Source organism: Mus musculus, chromosome 18, assembly GCF_000001635.26.
Source record: "Mus musculus strain C57BL/6J chromosome 18, GRCm38.p6 C57BL/6J".
In the NCBI taxonomy this organism is placed as follows: domain Eukaryota; kingdom Metazoa; phylum Chordata; class Mammalia; order Rodentia; family Muridae; genus Mus; species Mus musculus.
Window position 1 is genome coordinate 84,666,754 of NC_000084.6, and position 25,026 is coordinate 84,691,779.

Genomic DNA, 25,026 nt, shown 5'->3' on the forward strand with positions numbered 1-25,026 from the left:
GTCACTGTATCAGGTGGGGCTTCACTGTAAAGTCATAGAATTTTCTCTGGGAATGAAGGAGCCTAGGGAGATGTTTGTTTTCAGGTATCTCAGGTTTAAGCATTTTAGTACAAATTTCAGTGACCTCACCTGCATCAGCTGAGGTGATACAGTAGGGTTCTCCCCGTGATTTACCTCTGTATTGCTGAATGGGAATTCTTCATAAGGATTCCCACCCAGCCCAGCACTCATTCACTCATCTGAATCAGTAGAGATGGGAGATGGTTATTTCTTCTGCAGTTTTAACTCAGAAGCGATTTTGTTTACCATCTTGAGACAGAGTTTCACATCATACTCCAGGCTGGCATTGACCTCATGGCAATTCTTCTGCCTCAGCTTTCCGATCCTCTACTATCCTAATACTCCCTTTCAGCTACTCCTTGGGTTGTGTGCTCTCAGGCTGGCTTCTACATCTCTGACATTATCCTTCGCCACAAGATGCTCCAAGCTCATCTTTGCTGCCTAAATCCCGGGGCTGCCGCTTTAAGAATTTGATGTGGAGACAGAGGGTGGACATAAGTCTTGTGCTATGAGTTCTGGCCATCACCTTTCAATATGAGGTGACAGGTACCCAAACATTATCCAATACATATATGCATGTGTTCCACAAAGCAAGTTGCACACCAATGAACAACTGTATGTGTATTCCCCAAGAAAGTCAGACCACGGCAGTTCCTCCAGAGGCTCATTGTCACATTTATTAGTAGTAGCTGCAACTGGACTGGTGCTTCCATGGGGACTGTTGGGATAAGTTCAAGGGGACAGCAACAGGAGGGGACACCAGTGATGGTCAGCTAGGGTCTTAAGATGGGATACAGAGCACAGTGACGGGTCACCATGGTGCTGTCACAGCACAAGGAGCTAATGGATGCTCTCATTTCCTTCCTGGATATTCCCTGAGCCTCAGTCCATGGTGGGCAGTACCTCCCACAGACTTGGAGCTTTTGGACTCTGGCTACTTCCTGGAGGTGAAGTCACACTGACCACATCTGAGACACCCTCCTACCCCCAATCATGGCCAGTCAGTTGTCCCCAGTAAGTCTCAGGACTGACCACGTCCAACTGCCTGACACAGCTGACAGGTGACAGCTGGAGGCAATGTCTCCATTCTTGCCTGTCTGCCTGTGACCTGAGAAAGAGATAGGGAAAAGAAACTTCCACTTTCCCGAGAAAGCTGGAAGAGAGAGAGGGCAGATTGTTTCTGGGTAGGAACAGCACTCCGAGGAAACTGAGACTTCTCAGTTCTTCAGCTGAGACACCTCATACAGATATGCAGCCAGCATTTTGGTTCCTTCTATGTAGTTGAGCCTAAGAGAGAGAAGCAAGCAAACTAGCAAACAAACAACCCAGCTATCAGCTGCGGGCTGACGAGTCAGTATCCATGAAGGTGGTGACTCCTCCTCCTGATTTCTCTCTAGGGAGCACCCCTGTTCCAGCTAGCAGTCTGGTCTGACTTTATAATTCAGCCTGATGGTTCTCAAGAAGAGGTTCAGTGTGACACCTCCTCTCCCCACCCCCTCACTACAAACAACCAGTCCAGGCTCTGGTCTAGGGCTTGGTTTCACCCAGTATCCTGGGAGCAAATGGCCATTATTTCTGAAGATATGAACCCCTTTTCCAAACTGCTACTACCGAGGCCTTTCGTCTCCCTCTCATCAGTTCTTACTAGCAAACCCCCATGGAGGAGTGATCCCAGACCCACCACCTGTGTGAGGATGCAACCCAACCCGGGGACCCCATCTCACCTGTTGAGCTTCTCATTCTGCGAGTGGGCACCGTCATCTGCTGACCCCACTGGCAATAGCATGACATTTTTGCCTGTGGCCTCTTGAAAGGTCAAGGTCACAGGAATACTGCCACCTTCTCTGGTCAAGTCAGGCTCAACACCAAACACTGGGGAAACAAAGAGAAATGATGAGTTTTGGGCCCTGGATGCCAGAAAGCCACCACTTAGCAACAATGAGTCCAGACCCTGGGCTCTGGAATGTACTCTTACAGACCTAGGCCCTGGTCTCACCCCACACTCAGCCCTGCTTGGAGCACTGGCAGATACTGCAGACGTTACATGAACAACATGCTACAACAGAGTCCTCAGACACTCTCAGGGCCCCGGTACCCACCTCCAAAGGGTAGCTAACCTGTCTTCAGGGCTCTTCTCCCCGCCTGGTAATGAGGATGGTTGAAGTCAGACACCCAGGGCTTCCCGCCGTGGCCCATGTACACCTTGAACTTGTTGGGGCTCTGCAGTTCAGCAAATTTTTTTGACAAGTAGCTTGAAACCTAAACCGTAAGCAGAAGAGATGCACGGAGGTTCAGATCTGGCATTGGACTCAATGGGAGGAATCTACAGGGTGTCCGGAGGTTGACAATGAGTTGGGCATACTGGGCCTACACAGCATCTAACAGTCTAGACACCCTTGACGCAGACATATCAAATTATGGCGATACTTAAAGACTGAGTTAAAACCATGCTGTCTGACCTGACTTACTCAACAGACAGGATATCTGTACCTGAAAATGCCTGTGTTGACACTGGGATGTGCGCTCTCCCAGGCAAGCTGCTCACTAGATTTAGGGTCACCTAGGAAACATACTTCTGGTCTAACTTCTGGGTAAGTTTAACTGAGGAGTGAAGGCACAGCCTGAATGTGGACAGCCTCTCTGGAGACGAGGTATCAGGGTACTCTTTCCAGAAGCCTCCGAGGTCCCGCGGTGGGATTTTCAGCTAACATGTAGCCACATATGAGCATTTGCTTTACATCTTTGGGGTGAGGTCAGGTCGTATTTCCCATGTCTTGGTAGTCTGAGCCTTAATGCTTGCTCATGTGGCCTGTCTCTGACAAGCTTCTGTACTGTTTATTACAGCAAATGCTGAGGGGAAGAAGCAGGAGGCTCTGCCCAGGTGGTTGTTCTTACTGTTTTAAGTTTAACACCACAGCAGCATACAGCTGCCACGTGTACCCCACAACCCTTACCCGACTCACGCCCCGCATCCCCCACATACTTGCTCGCTAACAACTTCCGGTATCATGTCTGGCACGAGCCTGATGGAGAACTTGCCGACCACCTTTCTGGGGATCACAGTCTTGGCCCCTGAACCGGAGAAGGCCCCTTCGATCCCATGCAGGGAGAGGGACGGGTATCGCCATCTGTGCATCAGGATGTCTTTCTGCGGAAGCCCAGGAGGAGACGTATGAATGAGGACATGGGGACCCCCACCCAGTCGGGCTGGACAAAGCCCATCCAGTGAATGTTCGGGGACTCCTGTCACTGTGCAGCCTTAGCAACCTCAAGAGGTGACAGTGACTATGAGGGGTGGCAGGCTGTGAGCCTCCAGCCCCCAACAGGCTACGGTGTCTCTCTTCCTCTGCTCGCACTTGTCAGACTGAGCAGCAATTCTCACAGGACTCTAAGCAGGTCTGACTTCTCCCCTTCAGCCTTTGCTCAGCTGATGGAGCAACTGTTTATAGTTATTTATTCCCCTGACTCCGAGAAAGTTGAGAAGAAACTCAAGAGCCCAGCCTGGCCCGCTCCTCTCATCCCCTGTCTCTGGGGCCTACAAGAGGCTGGTGCAGGACTCTATTAATGTTGGCTACACAGAGGTGATGGACTGATATCCACTCTCCTGAGGCTGGAAATAAACCAAAATAAAGTTTTCCTCCTAATAATTAAGTCAGGACAAATAGCTTCTGCCTCTGCACCCCGCTTAATCTCCGGGCCTTGTGGGAGCACGTGGCCGGCAAACCCAAACCAATCAAATACCACCCGTGGCTGGAGAGGGGCTGCTCGCTCTACCTAGCTCCCCCGGCTCCGCTCTCAACTGGACCACTCCCTGCTTTTGATGATTCTCGAGCAAAGGCTCCCCTAGGATGAACCTCTGACACTGGCTATCTTTCAGACACTGCCTGACCTCGAAGCCCCAATGGCCTGCAACAGGGTAAGGGGCGGGGCAGGCGGCACCTTGCAGCTGTGCAGAAGGGTCTCAGCCCCCACGTCCTTGGCGAACTCTTCCATATCGAAGTCAATGTGGTCGTAGAGCGCATGCTCCTCATCCGTCACAGGCGCCACGGCATCGTTGATGCCCGGGATGAGGATCTTCCCCTTCTTGTCTACCAGGCAGCCTGAGGGAAGAGGCAGAGGGCGAGATGCTCTATCAGACAGCCTAAGGGAAGAGGCAGAGGGCGGGATGCTCTATCAGACAGCCTGAGAAAGAGGCAGAGGGCGGGATGCTCTATCAGACAGCCCGAGGGAAGAGGCAGAGGGCGGGATGCTCTATCAGACAGCCTGAGGGAAGTGGCAGAGGGCAGGACGCTCGGCTCAGGCAGTGCAATAAGCAGTGTTCCAAGTTGTCCTGACTCTAGGAACTCAGGCACCTAGGCACACCCCCCAGCCATGTGAACAGCAGGAGGCGAGGGGCACTTGGGTCCCCGATGCTAGGGAGTCGGTTAAGTAGCCCCAAGCAGGTGAGCAGGACCACTACTCACTCATTTTCAGAGAGACTGAGGAGCAGGTGGAGTGCTTAAGTTAGCTCCCAGCTGTATACCAAGGCATGAACCTGAAAACCCACACTAGCCAGACTGCATTTCTTTATGGTACACATTGTGTAAGAAACAAGGCCCGCTAAAGCTGACAGGGAAGCTATGAGTGGGACAGTCTCTGACTACAGATGCAATGTCACTTCACCTGTGGGAGCCCTCATCCTAGGATGGGGGTGAGAAGGGAAGTTACAAACTACACTGGGGGGGCGAGGGGGGTTTGGGGGGTGAGAGAGTTCCCCTTAGCTTTATGCTAGAGGGATGTAGGAAGAAGTTGTGGCTCTTACTCTACAGGGCCTGACAAGCAGGGGGACCAAGTTATGGCCTGTTGAAACAGACCAAAGGAAATGTCCTCTGAGATATGTAAAATACCATCTCCAGAAAAAAGAAAGCATGGGGGGCAGGGCAGGGTGGGGTGGGGGGGGTGGGGAGGTCCTAAGGGTCAGGCTGAGCAGGACCTAGGGGCATCCTGCTGGATACTGGAGGGAGGGCAGCTCTAGACATGATGAGGAGGCATGGAATAGATGAAGGAGGGACAGGAAGTGGGCAGAAGCAGAAATGGAACACAGGATCCTTTAAATAGAAAATGCCCAGAGGAAGGGAAGTTAATTAGAAACTTGGCTGAGTAAGCCCATGAAGGATGCTGGAACATACTAGGCACGTGCACAGATAGTTTAGAAAAAGTACCCTGCCCACTTCCCTAAGTGAGAAAGTGCTGACCCCAAGAGCAACGATCCTGAGCTCACCCATCAGTGAAATGAGATCCGTCATGGCCTCGTGCACTGAGCCTCCATATACCCCAGAATGGAGGTCTTTGTCACTGCATTCCACCTGGGCAGAGACAAAGGTCACTTTATTTGGAAGTGGGAGCTTATTTTAATTATATGACATTGCACTGAATAAAGGACACTTGTAAGACTGACAGTTCTCCAGTCCAAATCTGCTCCCTCAAGCATTGAAGCAGGACATTTCCCAATTAAAACATCCAGACACCAGATAGACTCCTGATGTGCAGACCACATGCACACTGGGAATGCTGGCTGCAAGTGCACAGGGGATGCTGGCTGCACGTGCATGGGGAATGCTGGCTGCAGGTGCACTGGGGATGCTGGCTGCAAGTGCAAGGGGAATGCTGGCTGCAGGTGCACTGGGGATGCTGGCTGCAAGTGCAAGGGGAATGCTGGCTGCAGGTGCACTGGGGATGCTGGCTGCAAGTGCAAGGGGAATGCTGGCTGCAGGTGCATGGGGATGCTGGCTGCAGGTGCATGGGGATGCTGGCTGCAGGTGCACTGGGGATGCTGGCTGCAAGTGCAAGGGGAATGCTGGCTGCAGGTGCACTGGGGATGCTGGCTGCAAGTGCAAGGGGAATGCTGGCTGCAGGTGCACTGGGGATGCTGGCTGCAGGTGCATGGGGATGCTGGCTGCAGGTGCACTGGGGATGCTGGCTGCAGGTGCACTGGGGATGCTGGCTGCAAGTGCAAGGGGAATGCTGGCTGCAGGTGCATGGGGAATGCTGGCTGCAGGTGCATGGGGAATGCTGGCTGCAGGTGCACTGGGGATGCTGGCTGCAGGTGCATGGGGAATGCTGGCTGCAGGTGCACTGGGGATGCTGGCTGCAAGTGCAAGGGGAATGAATGCTGGCTGCAGGTGCATGGGGAATGCTGGATGCAGGTGCATGGGGAATGCTGGCTGCAGGTGCACTGGGGATGCTGGCTGCAGGTGCATGGGAAATGCTGGCTGCAGGTGCACTGGGGATGCTGGCTGCAGGTGCATGGGAAATGCTGGCTGCAGGTGCACTGGGGATGCTGGCTGCAGGTGCATGGGGAATGCTGGCTACAGGTGCACTGGGGATGCTGGCTGCAGGTGCATGGGGAATGCTGGCTGCAAGTGCACTGGGAATGCTGACCCCAGAAAGTATGGTGCAGTGTAGCCTCTCTAACACTGAGGAAGGGCAGAATCCTGTCTGGCATAGCCATATCCACTGGGAACAAAAGTCATGAACTCAGCACTGCTGTTTGACACAGTTCCAGCAAAGCTAAACCAAATGCTGCACTCTTTGTCATTCTGTCCCTTACTTTGAGGTTTTGATCTCTGTGTGTTGCATTCTTGGGGACTTCCTGCATTATGATTCACGTTATATCGGAGTCTTTTTAGGAGACTGCCTTGGAGATCATGATAAGGAATTTCTAAATGAGACCACAACTCGGGGAATCTTCTCGGGGTATCGCCCCTAGGCAAACTCAAACAGTCTAATTGGAGCAGGGTCAGCAGAGATAACTGACAAACTCTGACTACAAGAGAATTAGTAAATGATTAAGGCTTCCTTTTACAGAATGCTTCAGCTCTCTGAAAATGTAGTTAAAGATAGAGTCATAGAGGATATACCCCTGGGAGAACAGAGCTCAGTAAATAAGATAGACTAACTACAATAACCTTTTCCTACTTTACAGCATAGATATATACAAATAAAAGGAGTTAGGTGTTAGTATTATAATTAGGTGTGCAGATATTTTCTTTTTGCCTGGAGTGCTTTAAAACTGCAAATACTGTCAGCCCCAAAGCAAGCTGTCATATAATAGATGTGTTTGCTTTGACAGAGGCATTCTTCAGACTCTTTGAATTGGGAGGGAGTTTTAGGGCTAATAATAAAAATAAAATCTGCTCTATTTCTACTTTCTACCTGTGACTGAACTTGTAACCCTGGACATGTAATGAAAAAAAATCAAATACACGTGCAGATAGAAAATGCTATAAACTGTACTTCTTGGATAGTCACTAGTCTGCCTTTGTTGTGTGAAACCTGTGTAAATAAAGAGGCCACCTGATTGCTAGTCAGTCACAGCTGCAAGATTCCCTGTCCACCTCACCTGACTCACCCCTCCCTCCCTGACTCCTCTCCTTTCAGGCCACCCTCTCAATGGCTGGGGCTGACCCCGGCATCTGTCACCTCACAGAGACCCTGCACAAGCTTGCTCGGAGGACGACACCAAGCCTGGAGCATGATGTCATCAACCCAAGGATCAGCTTCAGACCCATCTGAGAACTGACTAGCCTTATAGCCAGGCAAGACAGGTAATCAGTGTGTGCTCGATTGGACCAGCAGCTATAACAGGGAATGCCATGTGCCTCCCTCACAGTACAGCACTGGCATGGCTCTGCCCTATCAGGTGATGAAGACCCCTGGCAGGATCATCCCAGGGGAAAATATCTCTAACAGCAGGCGGCAGATCCATCCCACACTCCTTGCTCATCTGAGGGTCTCCATTCTCTCTAAATAACTCAGCAATGGGATTAGGTCTTATACCCACTGAAGTGTGAACATTTTTAACTTTTACAGGAAGGTTCTTAAGGCTTATTCGTTCATCTCAGAAAAACGAGCATTCACTGTCATCTCATCTGCTCTGATACAATATCAATATTATTAAGATAATACTGTCTTAATTTAAAACTGCCATGAGACTTGACTTCTGATTTCAGAAGTCCATGCCTGGGGTATTAGGATGGATTAAGGAACACAAGAAGGAGCCCGGAAAGCTCTGAGCTTCATGCATGGTTAGCTTCTTGGTATTTGCCCCGGTCAGGGTATGGAAGAACAAAGAGGCCTAGGGGTTAGAGAGACAAGGTGAAGCTCGGGGGACTCAGGTCGTACCTCGATGAAGAAGTAACAGATGCCTCTGAGGCCGTACGTGATACACGGCTTATTCTTCCCCAGCCAGTAATTGTCTGAAATGCACACATAGTCCACATCTTTGAAGAACTTGTCTTTCTGGGCAAAAATGAGCTCATCCAGGCCTTCGGAGCCAGACTCCTCCATGCCTTCCAGGCAGAACCGCAGGTTGACTGGGATCTCCTGTGACAGAGCGTGGTAAGACATGGTTTCCTTACTTTTCTCACAGAAGTGACACATGGCAGACTGTTTTGAAATTTAGTTTCAAATATGAGATCTTCTCCCACTGGCTCCTGGGAGTCCAGGGTCAGAAGGAAAAGCCCTACATGCCTAGGCAAGTCGCTTACAGAGTGAGCCAATGAGTGTAGGGGAAGCCATGAGTCAGGGAAAAGGGCAATGAATCTTAGCCTGGGGAGCACTGACGGCTCTCCCAGACGACAGGGGTTCCCATTCCCTGCTCAAACATGGCTGCTCACGGCTGTCTGTAACTCAACCTCAGACCTCCACGTGCATGCATAACCCTGTGCAAATGAAAGTGCACACATGGAACACTTGCAAACACACACACACACACACACACACACACACACACACACACACACAATAGAGGAATCAGAAGAGAATTTTTTTCTTGAATAACCACTGAGACTTCACTGTTGCTAAGGCTAAACTGAGACCTTTCCTGTACTAGGAAGGCCTTCCACAGCATCCCTCTGCTCACAGAAGCCAAGCTGTCCTGAGATGCCCGGACCTCATCACAGTGCTGGAATCTGGGTCGAGTTCTCTGGAAAATGTTTCAAGAGTTCTTCTAGCTCCGTAGGATGAAGCAGGCCACCAGCTGACGGCCACACACGGGCCAGATCCACGGGTTCAAAGACACTCTGCCTAGCTGTCCCCAGCTCACAGCTGCCCTGAGAGCAATGTTCACTGGACAGACTTCTTCTCCTCTATCCCAAGTGAGTTCTTCCCCGGAACCTCCAGACACAGAGCAACTACAGATGCAACTGCTCAGGGCGCTGCCCTGTGCACCCTTCCCTCCACAGCCTCCCTACCCTGCGTGGGGCCCTGCAGCAGGTGAGGCTGCCTGGTTTCTGTGCCCAGCTTTTGGGTCAGCTGTCAGACAGGCCAAGTGGTTTTTTGTTGTTGTTGTTTTGTTTTTTGTTTTTGTTTTTAAAAAAACAAAACAAACAAACAAAAAAACCTGTTCTTTCCTGTGCAAATGGTCTCCCAGACAAAGAAAACCTAAGCACATCTAATGATCCAGACTTTGACAAAAATAATTATTCTTATTTTACCGTGCCATGAAATAAAATCCATCTGCAAAACCTGCCCAGACTGCATGATCACAATCAGGTTGGAGATAATAAAAAACCCTAGGTGGGAAGCAGGACTAGGGGGTATTTAAGGACTAGGTTCCTAGAAATGCCTCCTTTCTCCTATTTTCAATATTTTACCATGTTTGAACCTTGAGGAAAGAAACTCAAAACAATCTAGTATTTATTTTTTTTAGGAGAATATAAACCACACAGAGAAAAGAATTTGCCTAATATCATAAAGTCTGCAACTTCCTGGCAAAAGACCATACTCACAGGCACAGCAGTCAAAGGCTGGAAATCTGTTTTAGTCAGGGTTGGTGGCCCAGGCCTGTAATACCAGCACTTGAAGGCTGAGCAGGAAGACTGTCAAGAGTTCAAGGTCAGCCTGCATTATATAACAAGACTGTATCCAACAAACACACCTACACTTCACATTTGTGAGCTGGGTGTGGTGGTACACACCTATAATCTCAGCAATGGGGAGATAGAGGCAGATGGATCTCCGTGAATTACCGAGGGATGCAGAGTGAGACACTATCTCAAAATCAACCAGCCAACAAACAATAATAACAAAAATACCAACAAAATAAAATAAACAACAAAAAGCTCCCCAAACATCTATAATAAAATAAAATAAAATAAAATCCACATTTGGTGATAGCGATACAGCTCAATGGCAGAGCAGTTTCCCAGCATGCATGAGGACCTGGGTTTGATCTCAGCGCAGAAAGAAAGGAGAAAAACCAAGACCACATTCTAAGTGTTGACAAGAGCCTTGCTGAGTGTCGATAGCTTGACCTTTGAGCATCTCTAAGACAATTACCTTGACCTTTGAGCATCTGTAAGACAATTAACTGATTAATGATTTCTAGAGCTGGAAACAGCTGGAATCTTCCATCTGTGTCCCCGGTGCTGACTGAGGTGGGGGCTTGCTTTCTCCTCCCTGGTGACCTTTACACTCTACTCACATGATCTGAAGGGCGGACAGATTCTGATATGGGGATGTACCTGACCAGTCTTCTGATAGGCTTCCAGGGCATTCATCCACCCGGCCACTGGCCCCTTATCGTCCGTGGAGCCTCTCCCATACAGCTTGCCTGGAACAACAATCAGCAGATTCAGTTAGAGACAACAAATCGAAAGACCTTGTTTCAAGTAGTCATAATTTCAAGTAGTGATAATGCCTAGGCACAGACACACACAGCTGTCCTGAGCAATGGAGCTTTAACTTTAAAAGCCCAAATCTCCATCCAACCCTACACTAAAATTCAGATTCTTGAAATCCAAAAAGCAGTCATGAGGATCCCTCCTGTTATCTATCCCTTTCATAGCAACTGGTCTAGGACCAGTGTTTACAGAGAATCAGGGCTGAGATTCACCTTGCAATTTCAGGAAGTACATTTCACAGGATAGCTCCTACCTAGCTACACCTTTAAGACCTATATTCCCTCCCCAGCTGTCAGCAAGCATGTGGAAGCACATGCCATCACTACAGAAGCACCACAAACTATACTCCCATCCTGATTTTGACAGTTAATCTGAATCTGCTGGGAGAATGGCATTAGGCTCAAAGAAGCACGGTAGAGGCTCATCTGGGATCACAGCAGAGGCTGGGAAGAGACTAGGGATGGCCCCAGGCAGGAACCGGACAACCCTGTTTCTGGTGTAGGTGGTGGGAAGATGGTGCCACTCAAGGATACGTGAGAGAGGGCTCGAAGGAGAAACAGGAAGATTCCCAGTCCAGACAGCTTGAGTCAGGTGGCCATAAACTACCATGCAGACGTGTGGGTGTGAGACTCAGGAGGAATCCAGTGCCCGTGGAATCAACAGCAATAGGACATACCCAGTTCTGTGAGGAGGCCCAGCATATGGGATGAGGCTTCACAAAGAATGTGTCAAACAAAAATAACTTTCCATACTTCATAGCCATGTCCACACAGCGTTAGGACACGTGTAAAGACAGACTCCACACCCAGTTAGGGGATAGGAGCTCAGACCTGAGGGGCAAGGCTCAAAGCAATAAGGTGCTGTGTCTCAGGGACAGCGGAAGCTGAGCAAGCTCAGGAGGGAGTGAGGAGAGGCTGGCCTTCAGGATAAGCAGCCTCGGGTCACAGTAAATATCCCCGGACAAAGAGTTAGGACTGAAGGGACGCTGGTAAGCTCCCACCGAGGACTTGTTATGAGAAAAGAAAACTTTTCTGAGTTTTCAATAAATGAGGCACAAATGAGAAACTTCCAGAACCCAATTTCTAGATTTTGTTCTTCATGAAACAAACGTGTGCTAGTAAGAGAAAGACCCAGGAGAATATTAGTGGTTTTCCAAATGTAACACCTCCAAAAAGGACTCCTCTGATTTGGAAAGTGAGCCCTTGGGTGGGCAAGCCCTGGTGCCCTCACCTTCCCGCTCCACCAAGGTGAAGGGCTCGCTGTCCCACCCGTCCTCCAGGGCCGCAGGCTGCACGTCCAGGTGCCCGTAAATGCACACGGTTTTCTTCTGGGGGTCGCTGCCTAGCTTGCCCAGCAGAATGGGAGGAAGTGGTATCTCCGAGCCATCTGGGAGCTGAGCGGGAGGGAGCAAGGGAGGGCAGTCTGGTTAATAAACTGGGAATGTCTCGAAGCTGTTCTGAAACCTAGCTGGGATGGTCTTGTCTGTTGTCATCCATCAGCCTGCGTTGTAGGGCTTAAGATTATGTCTTTTAACAGTCCTTAACAAGAATTCACTTTCCAGAAGTCCGCTCAGCATAAACTAAATCACATCTACAACTAGTCTGATGAACTGCTTAAGGCTGCTTAAAAAAAAAAAAAAAAAAGAATCAATAGACTCAATGAAACACTGTAGCCTGAGTCTGAGATACAACTTAACTCATTTTGAAGTAATGGCTACAAGAGCTACAATTTGCAACTGAATGCTACATTTTCGAAATTCTGCATGTAGACAACTAAGACAACAGAATGGATCATCAGTCAGGACATTAATGGAACTCAGGGCTGGGAGATGGCTCAGCAGTTAAGAGTGCTTTCTGCCCTTCCAGAGAACCCGAGTTCAAGTCCCAGAACCCAGGTGAAACATCTCAACCACTTCAACACCAGGGAATCCGATGCTCTCTTCCCCAGTCTTTGTAGGGACCAGCAGACAGCAGACATGTTGCTAACACACACACACACACACACACACACACAATCCACAGATTCTGGTAAATAAAATGGTGGCAGAGAGGACCCCAGGGCTTTCCCCTAAAGGCCTTGCCACCTCTCCAGGACACGCTTGCATAATTCTCTGAGACTAGAGGAGGATTCAGTGACACAAAGACAAATCAGTCTCGGGTCATCTCTTTCCCTTACAGAGCAATGGTAACCACTGTGATGCTAACTGTGACCCAAGTTGGCTGTACCCCTGCCCCGCAGCCCTTGTGCCTCTGCTGGCACCTACAGTTGATCAGAAAAACCCTGTGGTGATGGCAAACTGCCACAAGGAGTTTGCAGGGGACAATATCAGCATTCGAACATGCTTACTTATTTTTTATGTTTATGTTTTTTTAAAGATTTATTTATTTATTATATGTAAGTACACTGTAGCTGTCCTCAGACACTCCAGAAGAGGGCATCAGATTTCGTTACGGATGGTTGTGAGCCACCATGTGGTTGCTGGGATTTGAACTCGGGACCTTCAGAAAAGCAGTCGGCGGCGTTCTTAACCACTGAGCCATCTTGCCAGCCCCTATGTTTATGTTTTTTAAGTGTGGTTTTCTCATTTATTAAAAATAGATTTTTGGGGCTGGAGGGATGGCTCAGTGGTTAAGAGCACTGACTGACTGCTCTTCCAGAGGTTCTGAGTTCAATTCCCAGCAACCACATGGTAGCTCGCAACCATCTGTAGTGGGGTCTGGTGCCCTCTTCTGGTGTGTCTGAAGACAGCAATGGTGGTGTACTCATATGCATAAAATAAATTAATTTAGAAAAAAATAGATTTTCCCCCCCCTCATACAATATATCCTGATTAGTTTCCCCTCTCTCTGCTCCTCCCGGTTCCTTCTCTCTCCCCTGCCATTCAAGTCCTTTCCCTTTCTGTTTGTTTTTAGAAAAGAATAGGATTTTAAGAGAACAACAAAGCATAACTAAATAAAATATAATAACATAAAACAGAACCCACCACATCGAAGGACCAGGCAAACCCAGAGAAGGAAAAGAGACCAAGAGAAGGCACGAGAATCAAAGGCCCACTCGTTCCCACACTCAGGAATCCCGCAAAAACACTGACCTGGAAGCAATACTGTACACACAGAGGACCTGGTGCAGGAAGCTCATCTTTATACAGTGACTCAGATAATGTGTAACTTCCACATGTGAAAGCTTTCATTTCTGGGAAATTATCTCAACCCTTACGAATGACAGTCATTTTAACTTACTCTTGGGACACCAGCCTCCAGTTCTCCTTCTCAGAATAAAACGTGCTGAATAATCAGAAAACCTTTAACTCACCCAAGGCGAGAGTCCCTGGGATGTACACAAGAGCCAGCACAAGCTCGCTTTGAAGAAAGTTGAGCGTCTTCAGCCAAAGGTCACGCTTGCAGCCTCTTCCCACCCTCCAGGAAGAACTGTCTGCTACAGTGCTGTGGGCTCATACCTTCTGCTTCCCAATATCCACCAGTTCCACGGAGCCCCCCAGCCTCTGGACATCGGCAGCTGCCACCTCCATCATCCTTCTGATCTCTCCTCTCTTCTCCGGCCATGCGGACACGCTCTGGATGGCCACCCATTCTGCAAGTTTCTGTTTGTAGAGAGCAAGTGGAAAGGGCTCCGAGATGCTGCTTTTTAAGAGCAGGCAGGGACGGGCTCACCAGTGGACCTCTATTCATAGCTACTCCACTTTTTATGAGTGGAGCGGACCTAGCTTGCCTGCTCCATATCTGGATTAAACAGCCACAAACCTGTGCTGACCTACCCCCAAAACTAAGCAGAAATAATAATAATGTAAAAGAGCTGGAATGTGTATTTTTAACCACTAAGCATACGATTGATTATAAGCCATACAATAACTTTATATCTACAGCTGATAAAGTTGCAACAGAAAGGAAACATATCGCAACGTTACAATCCGAGTTCACCTGTCTCTCTGACCGCAGTCCACACTTTCTAAGGTGTAAGTTTTAGAGTCAAACGTTTTTTTGTGTAAAATGGTTCTCCCAAAAGTCAAGTGAAGTCATGATTCTATCAGATAAAAAAGCCGAGCAGCAGATTAGAATATAACATCAGAGAGCCATTAAGGACATGCTCGGTTCAACTGTTTTTGACTATCGAAAGAAACCATAGATGAGATTAGGGAAAACAGTGAGCCTTATTTGTAGAGACGGATAACTTAACCCTGTCAAATAATAAAGGTATAGCTTTCACCATCTCGAGAAGATGAAGAAACACAAAGTTTAAATACTTCACCAAAACGGCACAACTCATATTAGCCTCTTGGAAAGCTCTCATGTGACAAAGTCGAGCAAGTTTCACTACTCACTCAGAAGAGATGGACCCTCACCTTGACGTAGCGGTCCTGGTTTTCATCGATATACTGGAAGACAGCTTTGAGGGCTGACATCTTTCAGGCTGACTTCAGACCGGGGAAACTCTGAGTAGAGAGAGCAATGGGGTCAGACCTGCTTGCAGCTGGGACTGAAGGGCTGTGGCCAGAGGCACTGTGTGAGGACTGAGAAGGACTCCACCCTGTCAGCAGAGCATTGCGACACACACTTATCACAGGACTCCCCAGGAAGTGACTGCACTTCAGGGCCAAGAGCTTAGGAGCCAATCGGAGGCTTAGATTGATCTTTCCTTCCTGCTCCAAAGGAAGGCTCCATTAAAATTTGTGTCCAAAGAGGAGGGCCCCAGTGGCAGATGATCTGATGAAAACTAAAAGTGGGCACTTTGAAATCACATGGATTTACTGTGCATTTTACTTTTTGAGAGAAAGTCATACTATACAAGCCTGGCTGCCCTGGAACTTTCTGCTTTGACCAGGTTGGTCTCACAGAAATCTACCTGCCTTCTGAGTGCCAGGTGTGTGCTACCATGCCTAGGGGGCACTTACTTTTAAAAAGGTTAGACCTTTTTTTTTTTTTTTTTCTTGGAGACAGAATCTCTTGCCTCTACCTTCTGAAAGTTGGAATTACAGGCCTAAACCACCAAGCTATGCTTATGTGGTGATGGGGATCAAACCGAGGGTTTCTTGCATGCTAGGCAGGCACCCTACCAACAGAGCTAGAGATGTAATTTGATACTCTTAAAGGACAGGGTGAACTATTAACCTTCTATTGATACAGAGGAAATTATCATTCCAGACATCTCTATAAAAATGCTGCAGGCTGGGTGTGGCAGCACACACCTTTAATCCCTGCACAGGGAGGTAGAGGCAGGTGGGTCTCTCAAAATATGAGGCCAGCTTGTTCTACACCTAGGGAATTCTAGGCCAGCCAATGACAACCTGCTTCAAAAAGCAAGCATACAACAGCCTCCCCCAACCTGCCCATACCATCAATATTATGTGCAAACCACACCTAGCTGGAGGAGCCAGAGAGATGAATTCAGCTGAGGACAACTAATGACCTTGGCCACAGACTGCACAACCTCCTTAAGGGCCAAAGATGAGAAAGCTCCCGCCTCCCAGGAGGGTGGCTATGGAGAGCAGTTGTATACTTTTTTAGAAAGCTATAAGGGGTGTCTGTTGTTTTTACTACAAAGAAATGGTCAAGGTCTGAGGAGCTGTGAGGCCCAAGTCGCTCACTACTAGGTACATTCATGTATGAACACCCCACAGATATACTCAGTGCCTACATTTTCTGGGCAGTTTTTTTTTTTTTTCCTTTTAAAAATAAAACAGAATGTAGCCTAGGCTGTCCTTGAAACTAATCTTCCTGCTTCCACCTCTATATGCTAGAATTACAACAGGCACACCAGTTTATGTGATACTGGGGATGGAACCCAGAGATTCATGTATGCTTGACAAACTACCAGCTGAGTCACAACTCCTCTTCTGGGCACATGTTTCAGCATCTTCTTTTCTTTTCCTTTTCTTTTCTCTCCTCTCCTCTCCTCTCCTCTCCTTTCCTTTCTTCTTCCTTTTGTTTGTTTTTAATGTATATGAGTACACTGTAGCTGTTTTCAGACACACCAGAAGAGGGCATCAGGTCTCATTACAGGTGGTTGTGAGCCACCTGCTTGGAAATGAACTCAGGACCTCTGGAAGAGCAGTTGGTGCTCTTAACCACCGAGTCATCTTTCCATAGCATCTACTTTTCATGCAGAGACCCCAGAAATTCTGCCCTTTTCAGAGGCAGGAGAAAGTAACTTGTGGAACTGCCTTTTCTTGCTTTGCTTTATTTATTTAAAGATTTATTTATCCTCCACATGCAGATAAGAGTGCCCTATCGGCACGCACACTTGCATACCAGAAGAGGGCATCATATCATATTACAGATGGTTATGCGCCACCATGTGGTTGCTGGGAATTAGAACTCAGGACCTCTGGAAGAGCACACAGTGCCCTTAATCTCCGAGTTATCTCTCCAGCCCCAGAACTGCTTTTAAATAGGAATCAATGTGAACTACAAAAGACGCGGACACTGGGATTTGCAACTGGAGTTTCCTCTTGTCCTCAAGTGTCAAGACTTAGACTTAACCCAGCATAGAAAGGTGAAACGGGGCTCAGATGTTCATCCTGCAGTGACAACCAAGTGGCCTAATGTCACTAAGCATGGTCTCAAGTGGGGGCTACAGAAATGCCTGCACATCACACTTGGTGAAGAGCACTGTTTGCTGGTCCAGGATCCCAGGGCAGTTTCTGAACAGAGTTGACTCACTGTGACAGACAGGAAGTGAGGCAGTCATTTAGCACACTGAAATTCTCCAGCCCAGCAATGCAAAGTCCCAGAGCACTTCAGTTAGTAAATGTGGTTGCTGCTGAGTGGGAGACGGATTTCCTTATTTTTAAAACCTAGCACAACGAAAGAAAATTTTCTAGACCCACCACCACCACCACCACCTCACACAGCCTCACCTGTAAGGGCCTCTGGGAGGCTCCAGATGTTGCCCTTACAGTTTATCAGTGTTAGGTTCCACGGTCTGTCACCAACTGTGCACAGGGAAGGTGTCTGTTTTCATGATGAACCCTGGAGGTCCATCTGTTACAGTGGGTGCTTTTGACTTGGGCTCCTGGTCCTTGCACAAATCCCCATCACCGTGGCGCAGCTAAACTAACTTCGTTGCTAATGTTGCTACGCAAAGATGTCATGATCTGAGGTACGCCTTTCAATGAGGGCAGTAAACAGAGAGGTTTCAACTACACTGCAGAGTTCCCACAGCACATGAAAACAAGCCCTCCCTCTAAACTGTCCCTCCAGACACAGCAAGTTGGCCAGCTTCCACTCTCCCTCCCACTAGGATCTGATGATTCCTGATTCACTTCACCCAACATCAAGGCCTTCAGTTGAAATCAGGTATTAAGGTAAAAAGCAGTGTTGGTGGGTTGAACAGAAGCAAACTTCCTGCCAAATACGCCAGCACCCTCACTGTCTGTAAGTCATGAGTCCTTCGGGAGGAGCACAAACAAGGTTCCCAAGATCGGGTCTTTGCCTCGTTACGCGGAGTTCGTGATAACAAGACTCTCTGGAGAAGACTAGCGGTTCCAGGGTTTCAAAGGTTAGCAGAGTATATCAAACATCTACTACACTTTACAAATGAGTAAACTGAAACTAGTAAATGAATGGGCGACCTAATCGCACCAGCAAGCTGGCAATGGGAGACCTCTCTCCTGCGGATCCATCCTAGAGGCAAGGTCCAGCTGGACCCTGCCCAGGGCCTTTACACCCAAGGCGAGCCAGGCAGCATTTTCCAAGTGTAGGCGTGAGGACCGTCCAGCTCCCTGCACCCTCCAGTCCCACGTCTTCACGCAGGCTGGCCCAGACAGACAGCTCATCCGGCGCCTCAGGGCGAACTGGGTGGGCCAGGTGACCTCGCACTTCTGGAGGTCTGCGGATCCTATCCCGCCCCTATGGAGGGAGAGGCCGGGGTCCCAGGCTAAGATCGCCAAAACCGCGGGCCCGCGCCAGGGCCTGGGGTGACTCAGGCCTGGGCTGACTGCATTAAGGATCGGGGACCTGCCGGGATCCGCTGCTCCCACCTGGATGCCCCGGCGCCCCGCACTTCCACCCAGACCAAGGCAACTCAGGCACCGCCGGGCCCTGCATCTATCCCGCCCCGGTTCCCCCGCACCCTCCCGGGAAGGAAGGCCCAGGGAGCGTCCGCTTACCGCGCCGGTTCCGCACCACGTGTCCCTGCACGCCCCACCAGCCAATGTCCGGAGGCCTGGGGCTAGCCCCGCCCCAGCCCGACCCGCCCTGACGACGCTCCCCGCCCCAACAGCCAATGCCAGGTCTCCTCGGGATAGCCCCGCCCTCTTACCGACGGTCTAATGTGGAGCTCTGACCCCGCCCTGCCGGCCGTGGCCACGCCCCTCCTCGGCTGGCGCACCCTTTCATGTCCCTCGCTATACAAAGCGCCCGGTCTATTGCTTCAAAGTGGGTTCCTAGAAGTCCCCTTCTGTGCAGCGCTTGGTGCCAGACCAGAAGAGGTGTGAGGTTTCCCAGAACTGGAGTTACAGGTGGTTGTGAGCTGCCACGTCAGTCCTGAGACTCTAAACCGCGACCTCTGCAAGAGCAAAAAGCTCTCTCAACCTCTGAGCCATCCCTCCTGGCCTCCTGCATCTTTAAAGCGCTGGGATTTTTCTTTCATAGTTGCAAGGGATACAGTTTCGAATACTGCCAATATTCTAAAATAAAATGAGCTTTTCCTCTTTAAATTCTGCGTGAGCCTTCTCTTCAACATTCCTTGCAGAATTTTGCCGAGTGTAGAGTTTTATACTAATAGTCTTTTAACTGATGACTCTATAATACTTTTCTACAGTTATATGCATATATATATTTTAAAAATTTCTTGTTTGATTAAAATACAATAATATCACTTCCTTTACTTCATTTTCTTCTGCCGTCCCCTTACCTCTCCAATTTATGTCTCTTTTTCTTTAATTGTTACATAATGATAATAATAATGAAGATTAATAATATATCTTGTATTATCCTAACACTAAGGATTAAACTCAGCATCCCAAGCACTCTAGCAAACACTCTCTCAGATATATGTGTGTGTATGCATATATATATGTATGCATATATATGTGTGTGTGTGTACATATGTGTGTATATACATATACATATACATACACATATACATACACATACACATACATATACATATCCATACACATACACATACATATATATATACACATATATACATATATATGTATATATATATGTATTTGTTGTTGTTGTTGACTTGATGGGCTTTCTTTGAGGTAAGTGTCATGGAGCCCAGGCTGCCCTGGTTGGCCTTAAAGACTCTATGAAGCTGGACGTGCATTTCTGATCCTCCTGCCTCCATTTCCCAAAGTGCTGGGATTCCTGGTGTGTGCTACCATGCCTGACTTAAAATATCGATAATTTTTAAAAATTTATTTTTACTATGTTTTTAAATTGTGTGTGTGTGTGTGTGAACCAGAGGAGTTGCATACCCTGGAGTTACAGATGGTTGTGACCACCTGATGTGGGTTCTGGGACTTGGGGTTGGTCCTCTGGGAGAGCAGTACGTGGTCTTAACTGCTGAGCCATCTCTTTAATCTGTATCTATAAACATGAAGTTATTATTGATTTTAGCTGCTTTCTTTTCTTTTGAACAGGGCATGGTGTGTATGCCTGTAATCAGTATTTGAGAAGTAAAGGCAGGAAGACCTGCTACACAGGGAGTTCAAAACCAGCCTGGGTTTCATGAGATCATATGTTTAAATGACTTTAAAATCCACGGCTCTTTCACATTTCGACAAACAACTTTCAGACATTAAATGTAAAATCTTGGAGTGCTTTAATCAAATCTGCTGATGTTTTAAGACCTTTTGTACAGCTATCTGTAAATGTGATTATTATTGAGATGAAAAAGTATATGGTGAATCGGGCAGCCACAGAGAAGTGATTTGAGGGTGGGGGGGTTGAGACAAGATCTTGGCCACCACCGGGCGTGGTGGGGCACACCTTTAATCCCAGCACTCGGGAGGCAGAGGCAGGCGGATTTCTGAGTTCGAGGCCAGCCTGGTCTACAGAGTGAGTTCCAGGACAGCCAGGACTACACAGAGAAAAACCCTGTCTCAAAAAAAAAAAAAAAAAAAAAAAAAAAAAAAAAAAATCTTGGCCACCTCAAACTCAAGACCCTCTAGGCTCACCTTTCTGGGTGCTGGGGTTGCAAGGCACCAATATGGTCCCCTGAGAGTTAGATAGGGCTGACTCCATGGTCCATCCTGTTGGATGTGCTTGCTGATGGGCACTTGGCAGGATTGCACTATCAAGCAAAGAAGCTGCTGTAAACCGAAGCTAGCAAGAGGTTTGGGATCCAGTTGAAAATAAATATGCTTTTATGTTTATATGAAAATTCATGGTCATCTGCTGAAAGTTGAAAAAAAATTTTAAAGAATTATTTATTTTATGTATGTGAGTACACAGCTGTCTTCAGACACAGCAGAAGAGGGCATCAGATCCCATTATGGATGGTTGTGAGCCACCATGTGGTTGCTGGAAATTGAATTCAAGACCTCTGGAAGAGCAGTCAATGCTCTTAACCACTTGAGCCATCTCTACCACCCCCGAATATATATATATATATATTTTAATAATCTGGGATAAATGTGAAGAAAACACAAAGCTTATCCTTAGCCTTGGGCATTTTATATGGAAATAGGCCTCCAGAAGATAGAACTTTCTAGATTCTACCCTTTGAAATATGTAAATCACACTCTTGACCTTAGCTACGGCACTAAGTATCCTCTTCCAGTAAGATGGGGCTGGATTTGCAGAACTGAATTTGCAACAGGCAATGATTTGGAGTTGAAAAAAGCAAGACTGTTACAAGGACACCTGGAGTTAACAAGAGCTTTATCAGAGCTAACTCCTCATTCCAACACAGAGCCGGCACACAGTGATTCCTGCGTGCTCCCAAAACCCTTGGTCCCAGGGACAGCCCCTGCGAAATGTGAACAACTGGAGACTGAAACCCAAACTGTACAGAAAGCTCTGAGCTCCGCCCCAAACAGCAAGGAAAGCTAGTGTCATGTCTCTAAAAACCCAGCAGGTGGCGATGCAGGCCAGTTTCTTAATAAAGGGTACATTGCAGGTTGAACAGCAATACATCTGTGTGTCAGGAGCTAAATATGTACTGTTGTCTTTACTGAATGTAGAGAGAACAGGGACAATATGAGGGAAAACAAGGAGAGAGGTATTGTAAGACCCCAGCTTAAAGCATTTCTCCCTGAAAGGTAGAGCCCCTCAAACATTACCCCAAGCTTGTTATCCCTGATCTTTAAAAATACAGCTAGAAAGAAGCTCTTTGTTCCCTATAGCCAACAAAAAGCCTTTTTGTTTCTATACTTTACAACCAGAGATGCCTGCCTTCCTGTGCCCAGGACACGGAGATAAAAATTCAGAAAGAACTCACTCCCCACTCCTGCCTTGTAAATTTCACCAAGGATACCCGGAAGAGAAGAACTCTTCCCAACTCCTCCCAACTCCTCCCAAGTCCTCAGCTAGCTGTTAAAAGCCCCCTACTGTCACCGCTTGGGGTCGAACTCCCCTGCCCTGTGATGCTCGAGGGGTTCATCCTCAGCTAGCTGATAATAAAACCTCTTGCAGTTTGCATCAGGTGTGGTTTTATCTCAGGACGTTGGGGTGTTGGCCAGCTCATCCCGGGACTTGAGCGGAGGCCCAGCATCGGGGGGGTCTCACAATATGTTTATGGGAGACAAGAGACTGGGTCCTTTGGAGAACATAGGGAATCACGGAATTATTTATTGACCCGTTTTAGCATACTTCTAATTGCTGAAATTTTCAGTTTCCAAAACAACATATCATCTCCAGGACCCCACTGAATTCTGATGAACCAGTATAATTGGGCATGAAGGGGATAGGAGCACCCATCTCTCTGGGAAACAGTTGCCTGGGTACAAAAACCTAACTGAAGGACATAATCTTCAAATGTTTAATCTGTATTTACTGAACACAACCTTATTTGTTTGTGGTATGTCCTGGGGGGGGGGTGTTGTTTTGTCTTGTTTTTGTTTTGGTGTTGTTTGTTTGTTTGTTTGTTTTTTAAAGCCAGGATCTCACTTTGTAGCCCCATCTGGCCTCAAATTCATAGAGATCCACTTGCCTCTGCCTCTGCCTCTGCCTCTGCCTCTGCCTCTGCCTCTGCCTCTGCCTCTGCCTCTGCCTCTGCCTCTGCCTCTGCCTCTGCCTCTGCCTCTGCCTCTGCCTCTGCCTCTGCCTCTGCCTCTGCCTCTGCCTTCCAAGTGCTGGTGTTAAAGGCATGAACTGCTAGGTCAAGTCCAGGATACTTATTTTTAAACAAACAAATAAACAAACAAACAAACAAACCAACCAACCAACCATAATGCTATGCTATGTAAGATGGGGCATGCTCTATGGAGGTAGAGGCAACAGGAGTCAGTGCTCAAGGTTATCCTGAGCTGCATAGTGAGAGTTGTTGACTGGGGTTGACTACATGCCACCCCAAAATGAAACAAACAAACAAACAAACAAAAAGACAAAAAATAGGTATAGAAGTCCAGCTTTTTGATGGCTCTGAAGCCACTTATATGGAAAAAATAAATTCTTACATGTGTGAATTACTTTTATTGCTCAAAACTGCTAAGAATCATCAGAGCTATCTGGCTACTGGTGCAAATGGATGTATTTCCTGCAGGACTGTAGCAAACCTTCAATTTGTTAAAAAGTAACAGTGATGCAGGTTGGAGAGATGACTCTGTGGCTAAGAGCATTTGCTACTCTTGGAGAGGACCTGGGTTTAGTCCCCACCCCCTACGTGGTGGCTCACAATCGCCTGTAACTCCAATTCTAGGGGATCCGAGGCCCTCTTTCAGCCTCAGTGGGCCTCAGGCATGTATAAGGTACACATACACACAAGTGGACACTCACACACACACATAAGAATTATAAAGATAGTAATGCAGTATCTAAGACTGCAACAAAGTAAGATACACCTATATGTTGAAAGCTAAACATTATTTCCTCACTTCCTGTTATCTCTGTGATTGGCAGATTTCTGAGATCCTGCCATCTTGAGCAGGTGAGCCTGGCCTGATCAAGTGAGCTCCTTGAAAGAACATCTAGACCAGAGATGAGAAAAGCCACAGAGCCCAGATGCTTGCTGCAGGGGAACAGTCTCCTTCTGATCACAGGAATGACCTCAATATTCCTAATAGAGGTCAAGATGCTGACGCCTCCAGTGGCTGAGGGCTTCTGTCACCTAAAGCTGACAACCAAGTGAATGAGCTGGAAAATGATTCTTCCCCAGTCAAGGCCACAGTTAAGTGCAGTCTGGTGTGCTTGCGGAGTTCCACATAATAGTTCCTCATCAAAAGCAGTGGGGCAGAAACCTGGAGGCAGGAACTGATGCAGAGGCCATAGAGTTTCCTGCTTGCTTTCCCTGACTTGCTTAGCCTGCTCTCTTATGGACGGTGGGACCACTACCCCAGGGATGGCACCGCCCACTATGGACTGGCTCTTCCCATGTCAATCACTGATTAAGAAAATGCCCCACAGGCTTGCCTACAGCCCTATCTTATGGAGGCATCTTCTCAAATGAGGTTCCATGCTTTCAGACGACTCTAGCTTGTGTCGAGTTGCTGTAAAACTCTTCAGCAGACCAGGAGGGGGTGACACGAAACTACAATCTTAGGATTGGGGAAGTAGAGTCAACAGGACTGTGAGTTGGGGCCAACCTGGGATCTGAGGTCTTTTCTCAAAATAAGTGATTACAGGGGTGTTTTAAATTGCCAAGTGTGATAGTCCACGATCAGAAAATGACCCTATATTGGCTTTCTACTTAAGCACTAACCTTCTGAAGAGACCCCAGGGTTGGCCTCTGAAATGTTTCCATCTGCCCCTCCCCACCCCATTCTCACAACTGTAGCTCAGGCTTGGGATCTTTCTTTTGTCTACTGGGACTACCATTTCTCAAAGGCAGCTAGTGGCCCCAGGATGAGATTCCATCCCATGTACCATCCAGGCCTCTGATCCAGCCCGACTCGCTTCCCTCCTCCCTGTCTGCAAGCCCCATCTTCTCTCTGCTAGTGGGACCTGGGAAACCTTGCAGAAAAAGGCAAGTAAGAGATTTTTGTTATAGTGGGCTTTGCTTATCTGACACACTTAGATGTGCTCATACACGTGCGAGATTTTAAACAGTATCAGGGTTACCGAGTGCCTAAGGGAACATCAATTAAGTTAACTTCATATTTTAAATATCTTTTTCATCAAAATACCATGTGGCCAAACCTGCTAGAGAGAGTACCCATGATAAAAACACCTCA

The 25,026-nt window shown here is 47.9% G+C and overlaps 1 protein-coding gene across 3 annotated transcripts; it reads right to left on the reverse strand.

The window, feature by feature from the left end:
* Positions 1 to 711: 711 nt before the first annotated feature.
* On the reverse strand, positions 712 to 18,949 carry Cndp2 (CNDP dipeptidase 2 (metallopeptidase M20 family)). Of its 3 annotated transcripts, none has more exons than NM_023149.3 (12): positions 18,850 to 18,949; positions 15,085 to 15,174; positions 14,182 to 14,325; positions 11,955 to 12,117; positions 10,566 to 10,654; positions 8,224 to 8,424; positions 5,321 to 5,405; positions 4,000 to 4,160; positions 3,044 to 3,208; positions 2,178 to 2,319; positions 1,785 to 1,932; positions 712 to 1,347 (listed from the first exon to the last, which is right to left on the reverse strand). In NM_023149.3, the coding sequence occupies exons 2-12, from the start codon at positions 15,142 to 15,144 to the stop codon at positions 1,278 to 1,280; spliced, it is 1,428 nt and encodes a 475-aa protein (NP_075638.2). In that variant the 5' UTR covers positions 15,145 to 15,174; positions 18,850 to 18,949; the 3' UTR covers positions 712 to 1,277. The 3 variants fall into 3 exon arrangements, with proteins under 3 accessions (NP_075638.2, NP_001276460.1, XP_030106430.1); XM_030250570.1 differs by lacking the exon at positions 18,850 to 18,949 and adding an exon at positions 17,599 to 18,847 and having other exon boundaries at positions 718 to 1,347; NM_001289531.1 differs by lacking the exon at positions 18,850 to 18,949 and having other exon boundaries at positions 15,085 to 15,306.
* Between the last annotated feature and the right edge of the window lie 6,077 nt (positions 18,950 to 25,026).